Source organism: Onychostruthus taczanowskii, unplaced genomic scaffold (assembly GCF_017590055.1).
Source record: "Onychostruthus taczanowskii isolate IOZ18803 unplaced genomic scaffold, ASM1759005v1 scaffold28, whole genome shotgun sequence".
Classification (NCBI taxonomy): domain Eukaryota; kingdom Metazoa; phylum Chordata; class Aves; order Passeriformes; family Passeridae; genus Onychostruthus; species Onychostruthus taczanowskii.
Window position 1 is genome coordinate 1,666,263 of NW_024500128.1, and position 16,274 is coordinate 1,682,536.

General features: G+C 35.2%; 1 protein-coding gene across 1 annotated transcript in view; it reads left to right on the plus strand.

Annotated features, from left to right (window-relative positions):
* The window catches only part of STT3B (STT3 oligosaccharyltransferase complex catalytic subunit B), a 51,213-nt gene that overhangs the window by 15,137 nt on the left and 19,802 nt on the right, over positions 1-16,274 (plus strand). Inside the window, exons 2-5 of the mRNA XM_041407783.1 lie at positions 7,342-7,450; positions 9,201-9,488; positions 11,178-11,243; positions 14,783-14,882. Of these exons, the coding sequence (XP_041263717.1) occupies positions 7,342-7,450; positions 9,201-9,488; positions 11,178-11,243; positions 14,783-14,882 (563 nt within the window). The remainder of the gene's footprint in view (positions 1-7,341; positions 7,451-9,200; positions 9,489-11,177; positions 11,244-14,782; positions 14,883-16,274) is intronic.

Genomic DNA, 16,274 nt, shown 5'->3' on the forward strand with positions numbered 1-16,274 from the left:
ACAGAACCAACATTGTCATGAATTTGGATGCAAGTTGTATGATATCTGGGGTAAATATGCCCCAGATATGGATCTGGTGTGCATCCATAAAAAACAAAACAAGCATTCCACTTTTTTCCTGTAAAAATTTCAAATTATTCTGTTTGCATCTTGTCTTTGAAACTCCTTGGGAATTTTGACTGTCCCAAGAAAAATGTCATCATTACTTTCTTCTTAGGTTTAAAATGTTGTTACATGTTATGAATGGCAGAATTCACTGCCAAAGTATGCCTTTTAATATTGATAAAACCAATGCTTTTCATAGTAATTTGCCTTGAGATATGGAATAGTTCAAAAGCAAGACAGAGAAAAAGTAATAAAAAACCTAATAGGCATCAGGGGAAGTGTCTGAAGTTGTAGACAGATATACGCCCACTACAGTGGTGATGGGAAGCATATCGTGGTTTCAGATGGTGGTATATTGTGTAAAAAAACAAAAATTGTGATCATGGAGTGCTCTCAAAAGCTCACAGTTTCTTAGCAAAAATATTGTAGGTGCCCTGGGTTCTCTGAAGAAGCTGAGTGACTGTATGCTCCTTGTAGAATTTTTTATCATTAAGCTACTGGCAGCATGCAGTTCCTGATTTTAGCACTTGCTAAAGCGTAACATCCTATTGCAGGCAGGGAAAATACCATGCCAAGCAGTGGCAGTAGGAAGGCTGTAATCCTTCTTAAACACATTGGGGACATTCTGATATTCTTAATGGTAATTCTTAATGGTTATTCTATAAACATTCTGGTATTCTTTGGATTTCCATTGAGCTTAGTTGAATGTTGGGCCTGAAAAAATGTGTGCCATGCTGATTGTGTCATCTACCGTTTTTTCTGACTTGGCTTTTTCCTGGTTTACCTTCAGGGATTATTCTAAAGATATTGCAAAGAGGAGGAGTTTTGTTTCTCAGCTGGATTCCAGGGGCAGAAATTTCTTCCTCCTTTGACTCAAAAGTTCCATCGTTTTTGGAGTTAGGTGGCCACATCACTGCAAAACTTCCTGCTATTTTGTTACATCGTCATTCTTACTAAGCTCAGTATAATGAGGGAGCCTTTGCCACATTTTTCTGAGTGGGTGAAATCTGAAATCAGAAACAGATCCATGACCAATTTTGAACCTGAGGAAACTCAGAATGGCAGTACTGCTGCCAATTCTTTTGTCTAAGATTTGTGGTTGACAGTCAGCTTGAAGAACATATATTTCTCTTTTCAAATGGCCTTACTTGCATCAAAACTCCTACAGATCATTTGAGCCTCTCTAAGTGTAAGGCAGTCTCGGTAGCCATCACAAATACTTGATATTATGTCAGAATGCTAAGAGTAATTACATATCCAGATATTTTGATATAAAAATGTAAAGACTAAACAATCAAAAGTCACATATTTAACACCCTAAAACTATCAGAATTAGGATGATATTAAACTCTGCATCAGTCAAAGCTTTTATTTTTTCTTTCTGGTGGACTTGTCTTAGCAATCATCTTTCAATCAAGTTTAGCAAGAACTGTGCAAACCTGTTTGGTGTCCTTTCTGAAAGATGGGGTAGAGTTTGTGTGCTCATGACTCCTGCATGGTTGTTGTCTGGTGAAGTACAGAAGCTTGAGTATGCCAAGTGATAACCGTTTCCCCATAAAGCCATGATAGGTGTTTATCCAGGGAATTCCAGAAAAAAAAACTTGTGATCACATAAGGACTATATATATATATATATATATATATATATATATATATATATAATGCTAATTAGGGATTAATTGTATAGTGTATGTATTAACTTAGGACCTAATAAAACCATTGCACTGACGTGAATGTAAGTTTAAAAGAAAGGAATGTGAGATTTTTCTGAAATAAAATTGCCTAGTGGTTCTGACATTTTGCAGAGTTGTCAGTTTTGGCTCAGGTAAACAGAGGACCATCCTCTCTGTCTCATAGGTTCATACACATGAGAAAGGTAGAGCTTGGTTTATGTTTTCTTCAGTCTTATTGCCAGGTCTAACATCTTAGGTTTGGATTGTGGGCACTAGGAAATGTTCTTTACATGTCATAAGTAATTTTTCCTGTAGGTATTGCCACTCCAAAGTTCTAATCTGGATTATTTGAAAATGGCTTAAATGTCCACACATACTTACCAAGGTTATAAACACAACACAAAGAATTTTCCTGTTAAGACTTCCTTAGTGCCTTGAATTCATTATGTGATTGATTGGTTCTACACTTCCATTTTAAAAACCTTATGTAGAACTCAGGATGTTAATTGCTCATTTGGAGATACAGAGCTCAGAATGAGACTTGCAGGATCTTGTGCTTGTAATATAGTCTGTGGGCAAGCAGGTGTTTTAAAATTTAATTTGGAATACTGTATATGTGTTTCTTTGTTTCAATGGAAGTTACTGAAGTTTCTCATTAGATTTTCCATAGTGTTGCTGAATGTATTCTTCCTTTGGATGCAAAGAATATGTCAGATATGGAGTCAATCTGCAACTTTCTTTTTCAAGAATCTACACTTGCCATCTCTAATTAGATTCTGTATGACCAAATTGATTCTGTAATCTACATTTGCATTAAAAACTGACTCCTAGAATTACTCCTATAGCTTGTAATGTTCACAGTTTGTATCTTGTCATTTTTCTGAGTTTGCAGATGTGAAAATTTTGTGCATCTGCAGCTGAAGACTTTTAAAGCACAGAAGCCTTTATAATTGAAGGCTTAGAAAATTTTCAACAGATTCTGCTTGTAAGGAGATTACATATTCTCAAATGGCTGTAAAATGCTGGATAAAAAGTCTAGATGATGGGGCAATAATTGCATGAAATTGATTGGAGTTTAGACAGTCACCATTCCCACAAGAAGCAACACACTGATCTTGCACTCTCTTGGAATCAAGGGGTCAAATGAATTCCATTGCTGTCAGTGTAATTTGCCTTAAGTGTTGTTAAGACGTGGATGAAGTAACTTCACTGCCATACATGTGCTATTCTTTTCTATATGTTCTTATTTCTCAGTAGGCAGAATTTTATTTTAATACTCACCTTAAATAGTACTTTGTCAAGGAAATACTAAACCTAGGAACGTCAAAGACGTCTCTTTATAAATATAGCAGTAATTGTTGCTGTGAAGTGCTGGAGAATTCTGTAGCTCCTGGATAGAGAGTGATTGCTGTGACTAGCATTAAGTAATTATCCTACGGTATTGCCTTGTGTCATCAAAAAGGCAGTTCATAGCAAGGAATAAAAATCAAACCTAAGCATGAACAGATAGTTAAGATTATGTGTTAACAGTGCATAATATATAAGTGAAAACTTCACAGGCTTTGCTTTGCAAGTTGCCTAGTTAAGCTTTCTAAATTAATGTTGCTACTAAAAAAAAGATTATGCCTCTGATTCAGTTATTTTGCAGTTGCTGCTTATACTCTGTTCTATGTTAAAATATATGAAATGAGAACTGTATTTTTATTAACTTATCTCCAGTTGTCTACTGAACCAGCTGTAATGTATCTCCAACAGTGCCATGAAATTAATGGTACCATACACTGAGCACTTAGGTGATCATTAGAGCATCCCCCTCAAGGTTCAAACTACGATACCAGCCTGGTTTGGTGGTTGGGACTTTGAATTCCGAAATGTGCGATGTCTTAGGATTGTTTATTTCTTTAAAGCTTAGCTTGGAGGAGGAAATAGTTCAAACTACAGACATGACAGAAAGAGGCAAGGAGAACAGCAGAACATCACTTTTCCCTTTAGAATGTCAACTGAAATAAGTCAGTGCTTCCTGGTGTCAGGCCCTTAGCTGAATCTTAGCAAGTGTGTATCTTCTTTACAGCATGGACTGAGAACCTGAATATTTCACTCAGGTTTTCTCTCTAAGTATTTAATTAAAATGTGCTTCACATAATTTTGTTCTTTATTCTTCTCAGGTCTGTTTCAAATCGACTTGCCTCAAGGGGGTGAGGGAGGATGAGAGGGAGTCTTGGGAAATGGGTAGTGTTTCCATACCTCAAGATCAGATGGATGAGAGGGTTGATGGTGGCAGAAAAGGGATCCTGTCCTTCGCTATGGTTCTGTCACATCATGCTGCATACTGTTTAGTCAGTGCAACCAGCAGTGTACTTCAGTTCCAGTGTCTCCTTGGATAAGATGGAGCAGGTCAGAAGGAGGGCTGGATAAAAACCCCAAATACCACCTCTTCTTGCTGCTGCTGCAAGTGGGAGAACTGGGGCAGGCAGTGACCCCCAAACCTGACGTGCATCCCCTACCCAGCACTGGCTGTTCTTGTCTCTATTCTGTTTCCTTCCTTAGCTGCAGCCCCTGAATCTCGCAGATGCAAAGATGGCAGTTTTTCTAATATTTTCCAGGGCTGTTTTACACCCCTGTGAAACCTATAGATAATTGCAGGTACTGTGATAGCATTGCAGTAGAAATGCAATACCACTGTGCTGCATTTTAAGCACAGTTTGAAAAGTACAAAGATAGTAAGGAGATGTGACTGGTTTGTGATGCTCGCTGTTTGTTAGCAGCTCTCTCTGTTCTAGCTTAAAGGGAAACAGTTTCACAAGGTTCAAGCTTGTCTCTAAAAAAGTGCTGTGAAGGGCTACGTGATATCAGAGCCTAATACTGGCATAATCATATGATTGCCAAACTATACTTTTTGTCTGGTGCACTGTCCATTGCTGGCAGCTTGTCCGTGCCTGAAGCTGGCTTTGATATGCAGCATCACAGCACTGATGCGTGCATAGGTTTATGTTGACATTTTAACTTATTTTTGTTTGCAGGTAACCTAGTGGGAGGTGAAGTGGGCACTTTTTTTTTAAAGTCAAAATGAGGTGCTAAATTAAGCTTCTAAATATTTTTAGGTTTTGTTTTTTGTTTCTAGAAGGTTGTTTCTTGTTCTCACAGGTCTTCTCACAATACAGTATAGTATTGCCAGTAATTTCTGCTGCAAAGACATGCCCAGCTGTTACTGTATGCTTTCATTTGTGGCAAAAGAATGACTTTTTTGAAAGAAGGGCTAATAGATTTGTGTCTGTCTAAGAGTATATTAGGAGGGAAGATTAAATTCTTACCTCTGAAGTGGTAGAAGTAAAATGCTGTTACATTGCATTTCAATTTTGAGTGGTAATTCATTCTTATTAAAGACTTAATGGGATGCTGCCAAAGCTCAAGACAGTTGTTCGCATCCTTCTGAAGTCAGTTACGAAGCTTTGCTAATTGGAAACATGAGGAGAATGTCAATATGTATTCTTCTTGCCTATTTCGTTTGTTTAACTAATCTTTTGATGCTGTAAAAGTAAACATTTAGTCATACTTTTGTAGCCTCTGTGAGTTTGAATCATGATTTAAAAATTTGACAGTAATTCATGTTAGTAAACATCTTACTTGTTCCCTTTTTGAAGTTCTAGGATAACAATATTTGGTGGGTTTTCATTGTTTTCAGTCCTGTCTGTAGCTGTATGGATTCTGTATGTCCTGTGCAATATGAAGCTCCTGATTTGTTACATACCATACTGCAGGCACTTGGCACTAAACAAATTAACAATAGACCTTGCTATCCTAAGATAAGAGGCCAATTTTACAGGTACGGCATTTCAGAAATCACATTAGAGTTGACAGTTCAGAACTAGAGAATTAATTAATATTTAGAAATCTAGTCAAACGGGAATAGTTGTAGGCTTATTAGAAACCAGTGTCACATTGCTGTTTGAATCAAAGATTTCTAGGTCAGAATGACTGATGTTCATGTGAATTTTCTTATATAAACATGACTAATGACTTCTGAAAGTCCACAGTTTTATCAGTTAATGTATCCTATGTAAATGCTTATTGAACAGATGTAAGAGAGTGTTCCTGAAAGTACTTCACTCTATTATTTACTTTTTTTTAATATAATTTGACTGATGCTGTGATAGTTCAGACACTTGAAACATGCAAATTTGCTGACATCTGAACCTGAATTTCAGTTCTTTTTGTTCTTCCACTTTGTAGATGAAGAATCTGCTCATGACCTCAATGTGGCTTTATTTCAGATACTACTTGTACTGATTAAACAATTAGGAACTTGATGGGGTTTGCAGTCTTAAATGACCTTAGGTTTATTCTGTGGAAATGAATTGGTTCAAAGTAAACCGGTGATATTTTGGGAATCCTAGATATGCCAAAGAATTTGAATTAGTTTTAAAATTTTTGTCAGAAAGGATGTATATTTCTGATATAAGGGGATTCTTTCATAAAATAGATAAAAAGAAAAACACACACAATCTTTTCTAGGCTTGAATTCTAGCAGTGTCTTTGGAAGTCTTTCGTGGTGGTTTGCCCATCTAACCTTTTGTCTGTTGTAGTATTCCATTTAGTCACCTGAACTTCTACTTAACTGATGAATAAAATCTTTAATACTTCTTTAATGAATTTCACATGGTTAACTGAAATTCAGTTAGAATATCTATTAGAAGGGTTGGCTTTATGAATGTTGCTTGTTTTAGAAGCTGTGTTCACCCGGGCTTTTCTCTACCTAAACTTTCTCTACAAACTTTCACATTCTCAATATATGTAACCTTTTTAGTTTGGCCTTTGAATGAGTGATCATGAAAAAGTTGCTGTTTTAGGATGACTTCCACTGTAGTGCTTCTTGAAGGCTGGTACTTAATTTGAACTAATGGACATTTTAATAGTTTAATAAAAGTTTTGTTATCAAATGCTTGAGATATTTTGTGCCAGGAAGGTGGAAGATGAATGCCTTAATAGCAGTCTGTTGCTGTTTTTTAATGGTTTTTATACAGTATGGAAGGCTGAAGTGAAGGTGTGCATGAGAGACCTTTTGTTGTACAAGAAATTCTCTGAGCAGAGAATGTACAAACTTTGAAGATGAAACTTCATCTATAGAGGTTCTACGTTGGGTAAATTCTTTCTGATTTAAAGAAGGCCATTGGTAGTGTGAACAAACACTTCACGTTTGATAGTGTGAACAAACAGACTGATTCCTATTGCCTGTTACTGAATGAGTCACCTGTCAATTTTACATGAAATAGGGCAGCTATACTGTCTCAGGTGGGAGTCTTGCCTTGACTGCATGTGATAGACTGTATTTGAAAATGAGTAGTTTTAGAAAGAAATAACAAAGATAACCAGAGTGTTGTATCACAGTGAAAGAAAGCCTTTTAATGTTTGTGCACAAAAACGAACTCACCAAAAACAGTAAACTGTCGTAATTAAAGTAATTTACTTTAAAACTCTGCAGGTTTAGAGAGGACCATTGTACTTACAAAGTAAATGAGATGCTAAAGTTCTTGATTTTTATCTTATCCTTCTGTTTTCTTTCTAGGTTTAACTATAGATCAACACATCATCTTGCATCTCATGGCTTTTATGAATTTTTAAATTGGTTTGATGAAAGAGCATGGTATCCACTAGGAAGAATAGTAGGTGGAACTGTAAGTATTGTAATAATACATTTATTAAAATAAAATAAATTTAATAAGTAAAAAATAATTAAAGGTGACTTTTCAGGAAGCTTTTTGAAGTTTCAATACAAATTTGATGTTGATAAAAGGAGAATCTTACTAAAATATGCTTTTATTCGTCAAATTGCTGCAGAGGGAATATCGAGATGTTTTTAATTTTTAGCTGCAGAAACTAAGTCAACATGCTTTAGTCTTTATCCAATAGCACATTGTGACCAAGAAATACAGAACTTCCTTACATATGATATTCTAATAAGTAACAAATAAGGGTATTATGGCTTCTGCTATTCTAGTATATGAAATCAGAACAGGAAAAACTTTTTTTTTTAAACCCCATTTTTTAAAAATCATTACCTAAATCTCTTAAGGTACAAGTTTTAATCTCTTAAAGTACAAGTTTTAATCTATGCTGAGTAGACTTCATGTATGTAAAGAAAAAAGCCAGGATTTCACTGGGAGAAGCCCTTGTGAAATTAGATCAGTGTGGCACCTGTATGAAGCATCAGGGCTAGTTAAGATTGGTATCAATGCAAGTCACAAGACAGGAAAGGTGTACAAAACAATGTTATCAAGTCAAAATGCAAATATCACTCATTGGAATAGCTTTAGTAACACTGAGTAGTGCAGCCACATGTTTTTTTAATGTGTGAAAGTTCATTAAAGCTTTTTAATGCTAGCATATACAACTTAAAGGCATTTACAAGTTTCTTGTAGCAGTTAGATCACCATTAGCTTAGTATCTTAGAGGTAGTGGACACTCTTTATGCAACATTTAAGTGCATGTTTTTCATACCTGTCTTGTATGAAATAAAACCTCTTAAGAAAAAGAATTTAAATATATGCAGGGAAATGTTCAGTCATCTGTTAATTTCATTTAGTACAATGTCCTTTTTAATTTTTGAAAGAAACTAAAGGCAGGTGAAGTGCATATTAACTTTTCTAGGATGTATTGATTTTTCTAATGTGGATAAATATGGGAGGGCAGAATTTCTATTAAGAATATTTTAAAGTTCTCCAGTATTCTGTGGTGGATTCAATAGATCTGTGTAAGTCTATGCTACCTTTCCTGGAGCACATCTTAATTCAGTTTTTACAGGACTTTGTTTTATTCCTTCATATTCAAAGATGTCTACAGATACCTTGCAAAAATGTAGTATTCAATTGACTGACCATGAACTTCTCATCTTTAAAAAATTAAATATTATTGAAGCACATTTTTTCTCCCCATTGGTAACAAGAAGTGAAAGAATAGCATGGTAATTTTAAAGGAAAATGCATATGACTGGGAAATTTTGGGTTTCTTCTTGATGTCTTGTGCTTTTGGGGCTTGTTTTTTCCTTAAAACTGGTAGCTGGCTTGAAATTCTCTTGCAGATCTTGGTTTCTGCTTCCATACCTTAATGACAAATTGTTTTCATTGTATGATAAATGTCAAGCGAGATGGGATATTCTCTGTATGCTGCTCATTCATTTATGAAGTAGATTATATGTTATTGTTAGCATTTGGATGAAATTAAAAGAGCCTAGGGTATTCAGTGGTGTTGTCAAAACATGATTAAAGTAGTACTAAAATAATTCTGTTAGCATATGCTAATACACACTGCTTAAATTCAGCTTAAAAATTATTGTTTAATTGCAAGTTCTATGTAAACATGCATACCATGACAGTTTTCTGTAATAACTCATTGCTCTGGTTTGTTTTGGTTTTTGTCTCCGTGTAGGTATACCCAGGACTGATGGTGACAGCAGGCCTTATACATTGGATTTTAAATATGCTTAATGTGACAGTCCATATAAGAGATGTGTGTGTGTTTCTAGCACCAGTTTTTAGCGGCCTTACAGCTATTTCTACGTTCCTGCTCACCAGAGAACTGTGGAACCAGGGAGCAGGGCTTTTAGCTGCCTGTTTTATTGCCATAGTTCCAGGTTACATATCCCGATCAGTAGCAGGATCCTTTGACAATGAAGGCATAGCTATTTTTGCACTGCAGTTCACATACTATTTATGGGTAAGTAATTGCTGAGTCTTTTGCTTTGGAAAGGTTTTTTGGTTCCTCCTCCAACCAAATGACTGATTTTTCTTAGAATCCATTGAATTCTTATTTTCCTCCCTCTCATCCCTCTTCCCCTTGGCTGCTGATTAGGCAAGTACTGAGAAGTCACATGATCTGAACCACTCCATAATCATGCTCTTCAGTTTGCTGTGTAAAAGCACAGTTCCACTGAAGTATGTGTGTCCTGTAGTAGCAATAAAAATGATAATGAGTCTAGAAATTTAAGGCAAACAGAGGGGTTGTTTGTCTTTCGGTTTGGAGGTGTTAGTGTTGTGTGCATCAAACGTTAGCCTCCTTATATAGCTGGTGAAAAGCAGTAGACTCTGAATATGCAGTGTTTTGAATTGTCTTCTGGAAAGACTTAAGACTGTATGGAGTGTCTGGGCTTTGAGTTCCGTATCCAAATTAAATGGTCAAAGCTGTCTAGAGTCAGATATTAGTGTTTCTTGTGTGCTTAAAAAAACCAGTCTTATGTCTTTTAGTTTGCCTGCTTGCTAAAGCAGCATGTCTGCCTCTCCTTAATCTGTGTAGAATTTCATCCATAAGGTAGTTTTACAGAAAGGAGTTTAGGGAAGCTGGAGTATTTCTGGATTGTTGAACCCACTTTGGAAATAACAAAAATAGCATAACTATATTGTTAATTCAGCACAGACACTGTAGGGTACTGTCTCTTGTGTATTCTGGAATACCTGCACTTTTCATTTGGAGGGCTGCATGTAAGTAAGTACATGATCACTGCAAATTTCTCCATAATTTTGTCAAGAGTTCTGGTTTTCATAAGTAGATGCATATTCACAAATGTTTTAGCTTTAGAATTATTTCAGAACTTGGGATATAGTTGGTAGGAATATAATGGAAAAGAATTGAATTTTTCATGACTTAGTGACTGGTGTTACTTAAATGCAGGTTTTTTTAATCTGGTTTTAGAATAAGCTGCAGCTGGAAAGGTGTGCTGTGTTTGATAACAATAATAGAATCAACCTATGTTGTTACTTTAGAGTAACTGAGATATGATAGCAGTTATCTGTTCTCATGGAATTCATATTTTACGAAACTGCAGAGTGTATTAATGTTTGCATGAACTCTTGTAGAATCAAATACATTTTATAGACAACTTTCTAGCATTTTTTAATGTATGTTCTTCATTCCTGTTCTCCCTCACCACAGTCACCCCCATCAGTTTCAGAAAAACTCATATTCCTGGGGCAGTTTCTGGATTCTGCTAAACTTTTAGTAGTATCTGGATGCTTTTGTTAACCTTAAGTGAATTTTTTGGAATAGCTCTATTGTCTGTAATGGCAGAGTTGGGTCAGATGCCAGACAAATTAAGGCATGGATGATCTTCTTGGAATTATAAAGTGGAATTATAACGTCTGAGAGAAAGTAGCACAGAGCCATGGCAACTACCTTTCTACATCAGATTATAAGGCAAAGAGGTGGTAGGCTGTTGCTAGAGAAATACACCTAACTTCCTTTTGTGTGTGAAAGAATTGCATTTGTGTTACAACTTTATGGATGTCAGTTCAGAAGCATCAAATACAACTTGATGCAGGCTAAAGAAGTTCTCTCAACAATTGTTATGGGATGAAACTTTAAAGTATTGTCCAGGATTTGTCATTCATAAATACTTGGTTATTGTTCCAGGTGAAGTCTGTGAAAACTGGGTCAGTCTTTTGGACAATCTGCTGCTGTCTATCCTACTTTTACATGGTAAGGCTTTTACATGTATAATAACTACACTATTTGAGTAACTTACATAATCCATATGTTGACAAAGAAGAGAAGAAGGATATTTTCGTCTTTGTTGGAGCCATAATATAAAATTCTTGCTTTATATTGTTATTAAAACCTTAAATATATGACTAAACAACATAGTATGTAAAGATAAAGTATGTAAATCAAGATGATTAAAGCAATTTTTGGGAAAAAAATGGAAATATAGCTTCACTTACAAAAATTTCCCATGCTGTGAATAGGTGCTCTGATTCAGTTGGATTTTTATTTGGGTAAATTAAGGTATAATTTTAATATTTATTTGTCTGTGTGTCATTACTGCATTATAATGCAATAATAATCAGAATATTTAGAATGTGAGCACAAAGTTACATTTTTATAATTTTGAAAGCTATTTCTATGGGTATAATTATGCCATAAAGTAAAGCTTACCACCATGACTTCAATGTCATAATAAATGATCATAAATGCCCTTTTGATTCTTGATCTGAAAATGAAGGCTATTGCAGAGATTTTCCTAAGGGCTGCCAAAGGGGGAAAACAGTAGTAAACATGAGATAAAACTAATAGAAAAATGGAGGGAATTGGTTTTCCCCCTCCTCCATCTTCTGAAACATTACACTAAGAATTCTCTTGTTTGACTCAAACACGTTTTGTTTTTTTTTTCCCCCTAACTGATAAACTTTTTGCAGCTGTGTGAAAAATGAGTTATCCCCAAAACAGCCAGTGCTGGGACATCCAGGCTAATTGCTTGGTGACAGTTAAGACTTAGGTCTCAAATACTGCTTTTCTACCATGAGGTAACTAAGTTTGCAAAAACAAGGAGCTTCTGGATTGGTTTATGTACCTTAAAGTCAAGGTTAATTCAAAGGTTGTCTGGATGCTGTCTAGTTTTCCTCTAGCTTTAATGTCCATTTGGTTTCCTGGGAGATTTTTGCAGTTAATATAGGAGATAATAGCCTTGTGTTTGTCACTAAAGAGGCTAAGATAACTATTTATTGTTAAGAGTATATTTATTCATTCCATTTCTCCTCCTTTTTGCCACATTGCTTAATAGAGAGCCACTTCTTTATACACAGCATTGCTGTTTATATAGCTTTATAGTGAAAAGGTCCTGTAGCTTTGGTACATATTGAAGTCCAGTACAAAAGCTGCAAGTAAGTTTTTGAATTGTTATATTTATATAGCACAGTATTTTTTATATTGTGCCAGTTTATTGGTAAGATTCTCTAAAGGTGCCTTCATAAACATGCAAATAACAAATACAATTCTTTAACAGTTTTACTGCTAAAATCACACAATAACAGTTTCTTACCATCTTGGTGTGTGGGATTGTATGTGAGAGCGATTGATTTTATGTGATCATGTGTGTACATGGTATCAGAACTTAAGAATGTCATTGTGATAATCAGTATATATGGGGGGTGCTGTTATTTTCCTTTCAAGTTCTATCAGTTCATGAAAGGTTCAGATTCGTCTGTAGCTTAGCTTCACATCTCAGTGATTAGATGATAGAATTTTATTGCTTGTATCTACTTCATCCCACATACGATGGCCATCCCTACATTGTATTTACCTTTTGGAAAGAATTTTGTGGAGTTGCCCTTCTAGATATTTTGCTTGAAAATATTTTTAGGACAAAACATGATTTTACTATTTGTTACATTGTAATAATTTGTCTTTCTCTGGTGGAGTTAGTAATTTTCAGTCTAAGTTGGAAGTTAAATCACAGTTTTGGAGTAGTAAGAGTTCAGTCCTTGAATAGGAAGTTTGGACAACAGCTTGAAAGGTGAAGGGATATTGCATGAATTGACAAATCTTTCCTGATAACTAAATCTGCCTTATAGTATATACCTAACTCACTGTGGTAATTTGACTCATAGCCTTGCATTGCATTCAGTATAGAGAAGGGCATTTTCTCCTTGGATTTATATTTTTAGCCTTTGTTTTACTTCATCAGCTGCTGCTTCATATGGCTTTTCATGGCAAGGAGGTAAAATAAAAGAAAGCTTTACATTGAAGCAATCCTGTAGGAGTAATATCATGTCTCCACTCTTTTTGCCAATCTGTGAGGATGCCTCAGTTTGGTTTGAAAAGTTCCAAAGTGCATCTTCAGTGTAATTTTCAGTGCTTAGATTTGGGTTCATATTTTGATAATTAGGGATGCAGTCTCTGGTCCATGCAAACTGCAACCTCCTTCATTCAAACCTTTCCCTGAATTTGACAGTGTTCTATTTGCATGCTTGAACTCTATTCTATTTTACCTGTCTTCAGGTACATGTTTTCTCCCATTAAACTTACCTGTGTAAAACATGATATTTCATACAAGTAATTAGGCAATAACATTTTGATAATCTGAAATGAGTTACTAGAGAACTTGTTAGAGTTGTTTCACATTGTTTGAGTTGCTTACCATAAATTTTGAAATGCTCTGGTTTGTAGTATTAGTGTCAAAAGACAGTAATCTTGGCCTCATGGTTTTTTTAGAATTTATTCTATAGAACATAGTCATTTGGGTTTCTTTTTTATTCTAGGGCTTTAAAAATAGCTACAGGAATCTAAACCCTAAAGTACAATTAAAGTGAAAACCACATTAGCTACTGCATGCTAAAAATGAAGATCTAGCTTAGGCATGGTGCATATGGGAGAAGTCTAGACTGTAATATGACAAGAGGACATGTTAAAATACAGATTGTCTAGTCAATATGAGCCTTTCTAAATATGTTAGAAATTTAGGTAACACATTGTAACGATTAAATCCCCACCTAAACCAGCAATCTGTTAATAACACTGCGGTGTTCCACTTCTAAGTACACCAGTCCTCAACAGCTCTTGTTGCCACAGGTTTGCAATGTCTGTAATATTGTTGTATATCATTCCACAGTGCTCAGTCCTGCTTTCATGTACATCCATACTCTTCCTTTTGTTCATTTCCCTGCACTGCAACCTGCACTGGCTGCTCTGGTCCCAGAGTTCTGCTCCTAGAGGTGTACCTTGCTCCCTTTCCCCTCTCTAGCTGGAGATAATGTTCCCTGTCCTCAGCAAAAAGTGCATGGTGCTAAATTTTATCAAAAGAAAGTTTTGGATCCTACATGAGTTCATAGAATATTCTGAGTTGGAAGGTACCCACAAAGATCATAAAAGCCCAGGTCATGGCCCTGCAGATCCTACCACTGCCCTGTGTTGCAGCCTTCACCATTGAGAAAAGCCTCCAGCATAACATTCTCTTTTGCCAGTGTGGCCAGAATAGCTTGGAAAGAGGAGACCCAGGAAGGGTAGCCTAGGAAATCTGTCAGCCCATTTCAAACACCTCTGATATGTGGACTTTGTTGTGGTTTGTTTTTCTTTTATAATATATATTGAGAAGGATTCTGGTGGTATTAGTAGTTCTGACTGCTTGTGTAGATGGGCTATGTGTTTTCTTGGTAGACCATAATGATGTGTAAATCCACCATGGGCTGTCCTAAGAATTTGCAGATATTTTCAGATCTAATTTCCTGTTCCATTTGTCTTAGGTCTCTGCATGGGGTGGTTATGTTTTCATCATCAACCTTATTCCACTGCATGTGTTTGTTCTGTTGCTGATGCAGAGATACAGCAGGAGAGTCTACATTGGTAAGTTCTGTTCATTGCAAAGTCATTCTCAAATACTTAAAACATGATAAATTCTGTTCATTGCGAAGTCATTCTCAAATACTTAAACATGAGATACAAAATTATTGTACTGACGTGTTTTATATCAAGTGGGTGTTAAGTAATTGCATATCAGATTGAGTTGTTTTAATTTGATTACTGATTATAGTCAGTTATTTTCTACAACATGGAAATAAGGAGTTGAAGCATACTCACACTTCTAAAATTTCATGTATGTTGCTGCTAATTAATTTTTTCCTTTCTAGTGCATGGGAAAGAAAAATGGCTGGTTTGATGTAAAAGAACCCTGTTATTATCTTGTAAATTTGTGTTACATGTGTGCCTTTAGTAATGTTTTATATTTTTTTCTTTTCTAAGTATATAAAACAATTGGTATTTTTAAAAGTTATACAGCAGAAATTATGCAAACATCTAGATAAAGACATAAGAAATTTTGAGTAGCCATGTAAACTTTAGATGACTGAGAAAAGGCATGCACAGTTAGAGTCTGTCCACTCCATGGGAATCCTTAAAATTTTATTGGATTAATTGGTCAGCCTTCCTTCCTGTTTCAGGAATGTTTGAATCGGGATCCTGGGAGCCTAACTTTTTTATTGATTTGCCTGACATTTAAATACTGTGTAAACTGATTTTACTGACACTTTACCAATAAAATCAGTCGGCCATGATGTAGGTGTGTGAATGGAATAATTACTAGGCAATTCAGGTATTCAGAGATTTAGAAGTGAGCTGGAACACTTTAAATGTGAAGCCTTTACCATAGGTAGGTGGAGAACATAATGTGTGCTGAAGTGTAATCACAAAGCATTTCATATTTGTAAATATATTTTTATTCCTTATTTTAATACTGTTTTATCTTTGTATTTTCAATTATTTTAATGCTTTTTTTAGTCCCTGATAGAGAAATTTCTTTATGTACGTATGTGTGAACCATTATATATCACAATTGCTTAATTTACTCAAGTTCAGTTTTGAATTTTTGTTATCAAAACTATAAATACTGCTTCCATACTTCTTTGCTACTCTGTGTAATTAAGAATTGGAAATTCATTAAAATTTTAAAAAGAGAGAAAGAAGAAGCTCTAACCCATCTTAGAAATGCTAGTATTAGTTAATTTCTTCATTAACTACTTCTTCCTAACTTAAGGGGAAGTAATTTATCTTGTTTTCCATTTAAAATAGTTTTATTGAATATTTTCATTTTCTGATTTCTGTGGATTAGGCAAGAGAAAATTAGATCAACTAATTATAAAATCCTGAGGCAATATGGTAGCCAGAAACAATAAAGAATAAGTGCTCTTGCTTTTTCAGCTTTAAATTAACTAGTCTTTGAACTTATGTGGGAAAAATAGT